Source organism: Strix uralensis, chromosome 2, assembly GCF_047716275.1.
Source record: "Strix uralensis isolate ZFMK-TIS-50842 chromosome 2, bStrUra1, whole genome shotgun sequence".
In the NCBI taxonomy this organism is placed as follows: Eukaryota; Metazoa; Chordata; class Aves; order Strigiformes; family Strigidae; genus Strix; species Strix uralensis.
In genome coordinates this window covers 64,831,587-64,844,484 of record NC_133973.1, presented here as the reverse complement: position 1 = coordinate 64,844,484, position 12,898 = coordinate 64,831,587, and the positions used below count along the sequence as shown (strand labels likewise).

Below are 12,898 nucleotides of genomic sequence, written 5' to 3'. Positions count from 1 at the left end.
GGAGGGGGTATGCATACAACTTTGTAGAGCGCAAAAAATAATGTAAATGTATTGTTTATTGTAACGTTCACTCTAAATGAGTACTGTGTGTATAGCTGATCTGTGGGATTTTCTACAGCTGGACAACGTGTATATATAACACAGTAAGGGCTTGTTTGTCGCTTTTGTTTTTTAACAGACACACAGGCCAGATACTTTTCATATTCACATAACTTATAGAAATCCTTTAATACAACACCACTAAATAAGGCAGGGAACAAGTTGCATTGATTAGCGAGTTATATCTTCAGCCCTCCTCTTTAAGCCTTGTTATGAATTCAGACAAGATGGTGGAGGTTAAGCATGGTCTCTGGTGTGGCAACTATTGTGTGGGGTATGAAAATGTCTGCACATTGTTCTATGCTTTCATCAAATGGAGAGTGAAGTGCAAATAAAGGTGAATTGCACATTTATTAGTGAAATTTTCAACAATTGCGAGGCTAATATAGTAGTACAAACTTTGGAAATGTATCGTTTGTGTTTTCGTATCCTATATTGCTTTTTAAGGCCATTCTGCAAAATTATTTAAAAGGCACCTTCGAGACTCCTAAACAATGGTTAGTTTCTTTTACAGAATACTAGTTCTTCTTTTTAATTTCTGTGGAAGATTATGGTATAGATTGTGTAAAGTTGTTAAAATGTGGGGGATTTATTGCTTTTTAGACCCGGCAACTTGTCACAGTCTGTGATTGCAAGCTGTTGGCAAATTCAATCCATGGACTGAATGCTGCAAGGCCAGACTATATAGCTTCAAAAGCATCTCCAACCTCTGGAGAAGGGGAGCAAGTGATGCTGAGGAATGATCAAGATACACTTGTTGCTAGGTGGACAGGAAGAAATAGCCGATCTTCTCTGCAGGTGGATTGGCATGAAGAGGAATGGGTACGTTTGCTTAGTGGAATGATGAATATTTTCTTCTTTCTAGTTTTTGTTTACTGTGTTCTTTTGTTTATAAGCTCTGTGACTGTTCACCAGATATGCATAGGATGAGTATTTTTGAGGTATTGGTCAACTAGCAAGGATGTTGCCTTTATCCTATGCTCAATTACTTCTTGGCATGGGGATACAAACAGGCCTTAATAAATATTTCTGGATCTCCTAAACAGTGGAAATCATTACAGTAGGTACGTGGTTTTTCTGAAGTCAGTTCCAAGGGGAAGTAAATAAAGAGAAAAACTGACCGTAGTACAAAGGGCTTTTACACTTCTCCAAATTAAAGCATATTTTGCGTGTGTTAGCTGTACAATTCAGCCTTCCTATTTTTATTTTCCTCTATATATTTAGAAGTTGCAGTCCATCTCTGTTTTGATTATGAACAGCATTTTAAAACTTTTTGCACCAAGTATTTAAATGGTTTTCCCTACCATGCTGCCAACTGAAATGAGAATTGGGCTGTGTAAATTCTGTCACTGTGTAATATAAACAGAAGTTAATTAAATCTCAAAAATAGTCAAGAGTAATTAAAAAAATTATTAATATTGTGAAATATCAATTTTGAAATGAGATCCAATTAATTTTGGAAATGAATCCTTGCTCGTTTTGATTATTTTGGCATACTTTGACATAGTCAAACACACAGTAATGAGATACGAATAAAGCCAATTCAGTTATTTAGATAGTAATACAATACAGTAATTTTATCTGTTATTCACTGAGTTATATAGGAAAGAGAGATGTGTGATTTTATCCAATTATTATGTCAAACATGAGTTTCAAGAATAAATAATAGTGCCAGTTAGAAATTGAAATAATAGTGCAGGAAGAGGTACTTAAAATTGTTCAGCAAATTTACTTAGAAAAAAGCTTTGCAATTTACCACACAAGACATGTCGCTACCTATTGTTGACATGCTGGTATACATTATTTATATATCCAGAATTTGTGTGCGCACAAATGTAAACATGATAGCCCAGAGGAGACTTTGCAGAGGAGTTCTGACTAGAATCACAGGAGAAAATATTGCCAAGACATTTGTTATCCAAGGTCTCTTTTCTTTTTAAATTGAGAAAGAAATTTTTTTTTTTTTTAAGGAGAAAGTTTGGTTGAACGTTGACAAAAGTCTGGAGTGTATTATACAGAGAGTGGACAAACTTCTCCAGAAGGAGCGCTTGCAAAGTGATAGCTGTGAAGATGTTTTCCAGTGCGACATCAGCTGTACTAGTAAGAAAGGTAATCGGGACACTCGTGCCTACTGGATAAATCCAGAAGATTTAAATGAGACCTCATCATCCTCACCACCTTCATCATCCTCACCACCACCTTCATCCATACCATCCTGTGCATGCCATTCTCTCAGAAAGACAAGTGCGTATGCCAGACACCGCTTCTCGCTGCTGCTCTCTTGCTGTGCGCTGGCATCATTCCTAAGCCTCTGTTACATCTTTCCATGTGTTTTTAGTTTAGTGGTGGTGTTAAGCACTGATGTCAGGCAGAAAGGGCTGGTGGTGTATGGGAGCTGCTAAGCCCATTGCTTATTTTGAAATCCTGATCCCACTGAAATCAGTGCCAAATCCATTGGTGACAGTGGCATTTGGTTTTCACGCTGGGTGTTTTAAGCTGGTAAAACAGGTTAGCATATGTCAAACACCACCTCTGGTAGCTTTACTGTTGGCTTCAGCTTCTTTGCAGCAATCAAAGCTTATTACAGTGAACCTCTATAAAAGATAAATAAAACTGCAACACTAATGGTCCCAGCTGGGCTGACAGAACATAGGAGGGGAGCCAAGCAGTCCTATTAGACTGAGCTGAACTTGGATGAACCTACTGGAGTTTAAAGCAAATTTTAACCCGAATTGTCAAAAACTGTGGTGCTGAGAAAGGTAGGAATTGGCAGTGCAAGCTCTCAGTGGAATAATCCTATCAAAATTTGAGGTAACGTCAGTGCTGGATTGAGTCCAGCATAATGCCACGAGTGTGTGAATGAAGAGATATCCTTATCAGCTTAGGTTGACAGTTTTGCAACCATGCATTAAATTTCAGAATTATTTCATTTACATATGTACTTGTTTGACCTATTCTCACATTCTTTACATATGGTCACTATGATTTGGCCACTTAATAGAGCAGGTGTGCTAGAAAGATTGATCTGTGTTTTCATTTCCTTCTTCCTGTTCTGTCTTATCGTTTGATGGGCCTTTGTCCTTTATGTGCATCTCTGATTTCATGTCCATTCCATTGTTAATGTTGCAGTGGAAGGCAGTACCTTAAAAAAAAAGCAAGAAGGAAGTTAAAATAAATGTTAATATATATTTTTGTATAGCTTTGTAAATGTTACATATGAGTTGCTTAGTATCTTAAATGACCATGTTTTTCTAGATTAGACTGACATTTTTGTGTATTATAAGGGAACAGGAGAGGTGGTTCTTGTTTCAGAATGTGTTCTCTATTAATCTTTGACTTAATTTCTTCTTCCGGTTTGATACCTTTAAATGTTTTTATTTACAATCTAGTTTATGTGAAGTTTTACAGGTATTTACATGAAAGTTTTATCAGTAAGATTCAATGCACCTTCATATCAGTGATTAAAAGTTGTGGACTTTTAATATTAAAAAGAATAGGAACTATTTGTGCTGGGTGATACCAGAAGCTCTTCCCAAGACAATTTGATGCTGAAAGCATCTTACAATCATTTTCTTTAATTTTCAGTCGGTCTTTTAAATCTACTCTGGATCTTGACACTTATGCCATATAAAAATGGAATTAGCTGCACTTATCTACCAAAGGTTTTGTTTGTGCCAAGAGTTTCTGTAACCTTTCCCTGCTGTTCCTCCAAAATAGGAAAAAAATCTTCCCATTTAATCCTCAGAACCTGAGACAGAAACATTAAATCAAGAAATGTAGCAAGCTTTAAAGCTAAGGGGCTTGCTGCCATTTCCCAGTGCTACCTGAGTGTAAGGGCTAGATCTGAAGTCAGCCAATGTGGGGTGAATTTAACTTAGAGAAAATCCTGTTTCTTAGGTATCTGGTGCAAACATTGTAGATCTTAATGAGCAGTTTGAATTGCACTTGGGAAGTTTATTGTAAGCCAGGGCAAGCTGAGTACTTGATCACATTCTTATCAGATGTAGTTCCTAATTAATGATCAGTATTTTGACAGAGTAACAGGTTCAATACTATGAAGAAAACCGGTCTTACTGAAATCAGTGGGAATTTTCCATTGAGTTACTTCCCTTTACTGCACACCAAACCTGGCCTGTTAAATGGTTTTAAACTAAAAGAGGGTAGATTTAGACTAGATAAAAGAAAGACACTTTTTTACAATGCAGGTGGTGAAACACTGGAACAGGTTGCCCAGAGAGGTGGGAGGTGTCCCATCCCTGGAAACATTCAAGGTCAGGCTGGACAGGGCTGTGAGCAACCTGATCTAGTTGAAGATGTCCCTGCTCACTCCAGGGTGGGATGACCTTTAAAGGTCCCTTCCAACCCAAACTATTTTATGAATTCCCTTTCACTGTCACTTTCCACAACTGATCATGGGAATAATTGAGGGACAAAGAAGATCCTTTCTCTAAGTTCAGAATCACAACATTTTAAAGTTTTTCCTTGACATGTATTCAGAGAACTAACACTTTTTCTGTTAGTAACTCTTGAGTTTTTAATAAATGACACTGAGCAGAGAGGCAGCCAGAAATTTTCTTGAAAGCCATGTAAGAACCAGCAAACCAAGATACTTCCAGAATTGGTAAGAGAGAGACAGTAGAATGTTATTGAAGGACTTTAGAGGATCTCTCTAGAAATTAATTTTTGTGAAAGAAAATACTGCCTGAAATAGTAGAAGGGAGACTTAAGAAATTCTTTGAAAATTTATTTTTGTTATAGGCTTTGGTATTCATTATTAAAACTGCATGGGGGCATATAGCTTCTTTAATGAACGTGATGAGTTTTAATTTACTGAGAGGTTTTTATCTGGGATTGTCTAGCTCAGCTAATTGTCCTAGTGCATACAATTGAATTTGATATTTTCTGTTGTTATTTTCAAATTCATAATTTCTTTACTAATGAGTCTAGATATAAACAACAGAAGTTTAAATCCTGTTAGCTTAATAAACTACTTCTCATTAATGCAAGACTTGCTATAACAGGGTGTATATTTTTTTTTACCATTTGCATTGCACTGTAGTGTATTTTCATCTGACAGCTTGTTCCTCCCACTGAAGTGAGTGTGGAACACTCACAGGCTTCACTGGTGAGGCTTCAGCCCTTAATATACAATCTAATGCTTGTGTAACTATCTCAGAAATTGTATAACGTAAACTTGTCTAAGATAGCAAAGTACTGTTTCTTTATTACTTTTGTGTTGTGGTGCCTTAATGTTATTTTCTGTTAAGTGCATTGAACTTACTGCTAGTCTTCTGCTATTCTGTTTAGCAGCCTTACTGCCAGCTTATTCTATAATTGCATTAAACCAGTGGTTCTCAAATTGTGCCCTGTGGATTGCTGGGAATTGACAGTGCACTTGCTGACAATCCACAAGCCCCTGAGCTAGCAGGTACTGGCTTTCCTCCAAGTCCCCGTCTAGGTGTTCCTCTGATCAGAAACAGTAGAGTGGACAGCCCATGCCCTCAGTACCCACAGGCAAAGGAGTATCTCTGCTGAGCGCCTCTTCCCTTGGTGAAAGTGTTTGAGAACCCTGGCATTGAGCATTTGAGTTGCTTGTATTTAGACTATGTTGCTGCTCCTTAATCATGCATGTTGCCCCTCCATTTCTGTGCAGATTGCAGCCCCGCTCCGGAAGAATCTGGCCCAGGTATGTGCATTCATGGCTTCTGCTTCTTCTGAAAATTGCAGGGGTTTGTTCATAATTAACAACTGAACAACTACCTTGCTGTTAAGATTGACCATTTTGAAATGGTAATGCTCTGCAATATCACGTGAGTTACCTAAGCGTATTGAGAAGTTACTGTTTCCTAAATAATAGTGGAAGTGGGTATCTGGTAACTTCTCATGTCCAGGTATGGGAAAGCATTTGTTCATGGTCTCTTTGGTTTCTCCAGTTGATGTGTTTTAGCAACTGGTTGTAGGTGACAATGATTTGAGGTCTGTTCCAAAAGTCATTGAAGTCTGTGAGAGTCTGACATTTCAGACATGCCCTTTCATGTGTAGTGTTGAGCTGGCCTTTCTGTATGAGAATTCGAGCAGAACACGGAGCAGTCAGCAAGGCTGATGGAAAAATCTGTTGTGACTACACACCAAGCACTGTTGGACATTGCAAATCTAATGTTTCAGAATACAGAATTTAAGAGACTTTCATCCCACTGTTAGCCTTTCCTCTGTCCTTGTATTTCCACACACTTGTGTTGCATTTACAAGGTCTGAATAATATGCCTCTGTAATACTGCTCTCTCCCAACTAGATGGCTGTAATTTCTCCCATTTGAGAATAGTTTAATCTGAGTTCAGTGAAGGTTCAGTCTTTGAACTGTTACAGCATGGACTCCTGGGTTTAGTGAAACTAATGAGAAATAAAGTCCCAGTGCAGGTATGATTTTCATCTTCACAAAGTATATTAATGTTCTTCCCAGCTGTCCACCCTGTTTTCTTCTATCACTAAGAAAGTGTTTTTAATCAATAAGAGACTCCACAAGTTTTTAATTTTTGGAACATCCCTTTAGTTTTTGCAAAATACGAATGTGGTGCATAAGTGAATGCTATTCATTTATTTTTTTAGATAGGAGAAATTACAAGCAGTCAGGTTACCCCAACTGCGTACCCAGATATACACAAAACTGCATCTTAAACTTAAGTGAAGCTGCCATGTAGTGAAGCACTTAATACTTACTTCCCGCTGAAGCCAAACGTGACACGACTGTGTGCTTAAGTGTGTTGCTGATTATACTTTGCTAGATCGGGGCTAAGCAACTACCACTTATTTAATAAATCTTTTTTAGAGGTTGTGAGTCCTTGCAACCCTGACCTAAACCAAGGGCAACTGCAGGTGCCCAGTACTTTAGTTTATGGATGCTAGGGGTTTTTTAATATGAAAAGACTTAGAATATCTTTTTCAGGGCTCTGGAAGACAGTTATTTTAATATTTTTATTGCTCTGAACAAGAGAGACTCTTAGGGGGAAAAAAAGCAAAAACCTTTCCCACTTGTCATTACATCCTTGATTTATACAGGCTTTATGTATTAGGTTCTTATAACAAGACATTTTTTTTTATAAGATAGTCTATATAGTGTATAGTCAGAGAAGGTCCACTATGTGAACTAATAGGCCTTCCCAGCATCTCTCTCTTCTCTTCTTTTTTTTTTTTTTTTTTTCCAAAATGCCACATTTCAAAGTGTACATTAAGGTTGGTCAGCAGCAGTCATAAGAAAAATAACAAAGGCTTACGGGTTGTCGTGGTTTAACCCCAGCCAGCACCTAAGCACCACACAGCTTACTCCTCCCCACTCCCAGCGGGATGGGGGGGAGAATTGGAAAAAAAGTAAAACTCATGGGTTGAGATAAGTACAATTCAGTAACTAAAATAAAATAAAATATAATAATTTAATAATAATATTAATGAAAAATAATATAGCAAAGAGAAATAAAACCCAAGAAAAAACAAGTGATGCACAGTGCAATTGCTCACCACCCACTGACGAACGACAGAGCAATGATCTGCCCCAAGCCACTTCCCCCCAGTTTATGTACTGAGCATGAAGTCCTGTGGTATGGAATATCCCTTTGGCTAGTTCAGGTCAGCTGTCCTGGTCAGGCTCCCTCCCAGCCTCTTGTGCACCTCCTCACTGGCAGAGCATGGGAAACTGAAAAGTCCTTAACTTAGGATAAGCACTACTTAGCAACAACTAAGGCACCAGTGTGTTATCAACATTATTCTCACACTAAATCTAAAATACAGCACTGTACCAGCTACTGGGAAGAAAATTAACTCTATCTCAGCCCAAACCAGGACATGGGGCCAAGTCTGGCCCTTATTTGCCAGCCAGAATTCAGTTGTAGCTGAGTGGAGACTGCAGGATTTGCTTCTTGCTGTACAATATAAAGCACCTAAAGCAAATGCCAGGCACCCTGCCAGTTCGTACAATGCTGGGTTTTAGATGGAATAACTTTTAACATGAGCTAGAAACCTCTGATTGAAAAGCAGGATTTGTGTCCCAGACGTACCAACAGCTAGCTTGGACTAGATCTCCAGCTGTTGTAAATCTGTAACAACTTGTTGCATCTCCATTGTTTCAGGCCCTATGCCAAATCATCTTACCCATGAATCTGCCTAGTGGAGTCTGTAATAGTTTCAAAATGTTCTGGTCATCTCCTAGAACATAAGAGCAAAACTCAAAGTAGATTCCTCGTTAGAATTAGTGCCTCATGGTGTTTGAAGGTCCCATTGATTGATTTGATAGAAAATGTACTTTCAGTAATAAAGTTCTGTTAGGAAAACTAATGAGGGGGAAACAGAAGGACAGGAAAATCTAGGTGAAAGTTGAACAAATAGTCCTTCTACATTTATTTAAATGCTGCTGTGTTCCAGACTGATTTGAGCCTGGCAGTGCAATTCCTTTTATTCCTGTTTACTGTTAGTAGCAACTACCATTGACTAAAAAATTAAAAGAACACAGGTGACACCTCTGTGAAGTAGGTAGCAAAAAGCATTTAGAATTTTTCAAACTGACAAGGGTTTGTTTCTTCATGGTCAAAATTTTTAAACTAAGAGAATACACAGTACATAGGATTTTTGCTCATTAGCCTGGATGAGCCACTGCATTACCTGTGAGTGTTGGGAGAAAAAAAAAAATCTAACAATTGCTTTATCTTCAGGCAGGCTGGTATACCACCATTGTACTTTGTGATTGCCACAGATAAACATATCTTTCAAATGAAGTGCTGCCAGACACACCACAATTTTAAATCTCCACTGAGTTAATAACTATGTACATGTATGTATATCCAAGCAATGAGATGATGATGATGCACTGGAAGATCTTTGTGGTAGGCTGACACTGGCTGGATGCCAGGTGCCCACCTAAGCCACTCCTCTGCTCCTCAGCTGGATGGGAGGAGAGAAAATACAATGAAGAGCTCATGGGTCAAGATAAGAACAGGGAGAGATCACTCACCAATTACTGTCACAGGCAAAACTGGGGAAATTAGTTTAATTTATTACCAATCAAACCAGAGTAGGGTAATGAGAAATAAAAACTAAATCTTAGAACACCTTTCCCCCACCCCTCCCTTCTTCCTGGGCTCAACTTCACTCACAATTTCTCAACCTCCTCCCCCTGAGCGGTGCAGAGAGACAGGGAATGGGAGTTGCAGTCAGTTCATCACCCGTTGTCTCTGCTGCTCCTTCCTCCTCAGGAGGAGGACCCCTCACACTCTTCCCCTGCTCCAGTGTGGGGTCCCTCCCATGGGAGACAGTCCTCCATAAATTCTCCAATGTGAGTCCTTCCCACAGGCTGCAGTTTGTCACAAACTACTCCAGTGTGGGTCCCTTCCGCGGGGTGCAGTCCTTCAGGAACAGACTGCTCCAGCGTGGGTCCCCCACAGGGTCACAAGTCCTGACAGCAAACCTGCTCCAGCATGGGCTCCTCTCTCCATGGGTCCACAGGTCCTGCCAGGAGCCTGCTCCAGTGTGGGCTTCCCATATGGGGTCACAGCCTTTTTTGGGCATCTACCTGCTCTGGCGTGGGGTCCTCCACGGGCTGCAGATGGAGATCTGCTCCACTGTGGACCTCCATGGGCTGCAGAGGGACAGCCTGCCCTCTCACCACGGGCTGCAGGGACACAGCCTGCCTCACCAGGGTCTTCACCACAGGCTGCAGGGGAATCTCTGCTCCGGCACCTGGAGCACCTCCTCCCCCTCCTTCTTCACTGACCTTGGTGTCTGCAGAGTTGTTTCTCTCACATATTCTCACTCCTTTCTACTGACTGCAATTATGCGGGGTTTTTTGTTCCCCTCTTAAATACATTATCCCGGAGGTGCTACCACCATCACTGGTGGGCTCAGCCTTGGCCAGTGTCTTGGAGCTGGCTGGCATTGGCTCTGTCGGACACAGGGGAAGCTTCTAGCAGCTTCTCACAGAAGCCACCCCTGTAGCCCCCTGCTACCAAAACCTTGCCACACAAACGCAATACAATCTTTCAGTTCTCTTTGTCAGTCTCATTTGTTTATATAAAAGCTCTTAAATGCAGTAAGAGAAACAGTATCATCTCTGTTTTGCTTTTCAGGTGTTCAAGGGGCCATGTTATGGCATCTGATTTATTTTGAGAGAAAAATACTTAATGGAATACAAAAGACAAGCTGTAATTCCTTGCCTGTTCTTTTGAGGTTTCCTGCTTTTTTTTAATGGCAATGGAACAGAGCCAAACAACTTCCCCTTTGTGTAGTTTATGAGGTTATCTATCTACCACACAGAACAAAAGCAAAAAAGGATAGTTCTGTTAATCTTGTCAGTTATGTTTCTGTTAGCAGACTTCCAAAGTTCCTCTCTTTGGCTGGCTATCAAAGAAACATTTATTATTAGTAGCTCTTAGTCCTGCCTTTGAGTCAAAATCCCAAACAGCTTCCTTTCAGGGGCTTGAAGTGCCCCATTCATGCAGGTCCTGATGTGTATGTTGCCTTGTTCCTATAGCCAGCCAGGCTGAGGGTTGTGTGTGTTCTGTTTGTGAGCTCCAGTGCTTTTTAAAAATAAAACACACTGTCCTTCATTTTAAAAAGAGAAGTGATCTTCTGTTTCAACCTTGCGTTAAGGAGGGCAAAACCAAAGCACTGTTCTATTTTCTTTTTATATTGCAGAGAGAATGGATTTTGGTATAACATCTGAATAATTTTTAATACAGTCAAGGAAATGGGTTTTTAAAATTGGTGGTTAAGACAAAAGATGAAAGAAGGAAAGAAAGGAAACTGAGCTTGTGGGGCATTTTAAGACAGAGCAATCTCTTAAGGAGAAGGAAAGCCCAATGTTTGGGGTACTAAAATAGGATTTTGGCAACTCAATTTCATTTCTGTGCTTCCTGTGTAGGACCTTGAACAAAGTCCCTCTGTGAAGTATCTTGTGTATTTCAGTGGAACTGAACTACTTCCAAGGATCTGGCTAACTCCCACCTAAATCACTATACTTAGTGTTTCTTGCTAGCTAGCTCTAAGCCTTCAAAGTCACTCAGCAGACAGAGGACACTTACCTACATGAATTTTTCACCTTTCTGCCTTATTATTCCTGTGCTACAAATGGGAGATAAGAGTCATTGTACCTCACTGAGGTGCTACAAGTATCAATAGGATGGTGAGGCAGTTGAATGATATACCTGTGAGTCCACAAAAGATCCAAAGGCAAGATATTTGGGAGAAATCTCATTGACAGAAATGGCTAAGCAGATGTTCACTGTTTCTGTTATACGATGGACTCTATACTGTCTGTCCATGTATGCACTATGAAAGGGTGTGTTGAACACGCACATGCAGTTATATACACGTATGTATATAGATATTCATGTTTCTGTTATGCTTTCCAAATCAGCTATTGTGTAGCCTGTTCTGTGGGCACAAATCGGGGTGCCATTACACAGTCAGGAAAGTCATAACAGCCTTACAGAGTAAAATCCACCATATTTTCCTCATGTGATAACCACTCTGTAAGATTACTTATTTAATAACAAGTAGGGAGTAACCAGCCAGCCAAAATAAAACATGTCCTAAATGTGAATTATCAATACCTTTGATTTGCAACAGGAAGTTTCTTCTTAATGCATGTTTGTTTGTTTCAAATAAAGTACTTACAGTGCTGCTAATTTTTTTCTTTTAACCAGGTGAATGGAGCGAAGCTCTTTATCCCTTGCTGACAACACTCACAGACTGCGTAGCCATGATGAGTGACAAGGCAAAGAAAGCCATGGTCTTTTTATTAATGCAGGACAGCGCCCCAACAATAGGGCTCTGCCTGAGCCTTCAGTATCGCAGGGATGTCGTCTTCTGCCAAACTGTAAGCAAGTGAATATGCATGATTTGATTGCACTCTGACATGTGGTGGGGTTTATATGAAATGTGAAAGGTTGCTCTTTTCAGAATTTTTCAGATCTGTTCCACTCTTGGGTTTAACACCATGATTTCTTCTCGCAGACTGTGCTATCCTGTCCTTACTGGTCACTTACGTGCATTTGACAATGTATAACATAAGTGTCCCCTTGGACATTCACTATTTTAGAAAAAAATTATTCCAGAACTAGTTTCTACAGAAACAACCTTTGCCTTCCAAGGCCACCAAACTAAAACCAGAAGTAAGATGTGAAAAAGGGGAAAGAAGAACTATGAGCAGAAAGGGTACTCCCTCGGTTGCCTTTTGTTGTTTTCTGTATGAAGAAAACCAACAGAACCTGCGGTACCTAAGGAGAAAAGTCTAGCTACAGGGAGAGAAATGAGTGCTGTTTTTTTAACTAGAAGTTCTGTTTCAGGGCCTGCTGGGGTCTCTTGTGTCAGCCACTGACTAGCAGATGTCTGTACTAAAAAACCTTCCACGTTTCTTCTGCCCACAACACTTTTGTGGTGTGTCTGCTTCCCCATGAAATCAGTATCTCGTTCATTTATTTCAAACAGCTTATCTCTTGGCTGTTGTTTGGTAGGGCTGTTGTCCCAAAATGTAATATCTCATAAATTCAGGGAATTTTTCTATACAAAACTCACTTTATATTGCAGATACTTTTTAAACTCGGTGCTTTGAATATGTTTACCCATCATAAACAGAACTTTATTCCCTTCTGTTTATTTTTGTAACAAAGTCATACACCTGTGTACCTAGCATATGGCAATCACTCGGGAAATTCCTTTGTTGACAGCGAATTAAGACTAGTATTAATCTTAGAATTTAGTACTGATCTTAGAACTAGGTCTTCAGGACCTTGTCCTCAATATCTCATAACACTAG

The 12,898-nt window shown here is 39.7% G+C and overlaps 1 protein-coding gene across 14 annotated transcripts in view; it reads left to right on the top strand.

Annotated features, from left to right (window-relative positions):
- Window positions 1-12,898, top strand: part of INPP4A (inositol polyphosphate-4-phosphatase type I A) — a 134,172-nt gene that overhangs the window by 98,685 nt on the left and 22,589 nt on the right. For 10 of the 14 annotated variants that reach the window (XM_074859013.1, XM_074859016.1, XM_074859014.1 and 7 more), the window contains 4 exons: window positions 703-921; window positions 2,070-2,343; window positions 5,753-5,785; window positions 11,787-11,959. In XM_074859013.1, coding sequence (XP_074715114.1) covers window positions 703-921; window positions 2,070-2,343; window positions 5,753-5,785; window positions 11,787-11,959 — 699 coding nt within the window. The remainder of the gene's footprint in view (window positions 1-702; window positions 922-2,069; window positions 2,344-5,752; window positions 5,786-11,786; window positions 11,960-12,898) is intronic. The other 4 variants (XM_074859025.1, XM_074859024.1, XM_074859022.1 and 1 more) reach the window with 1 other exon arrangement.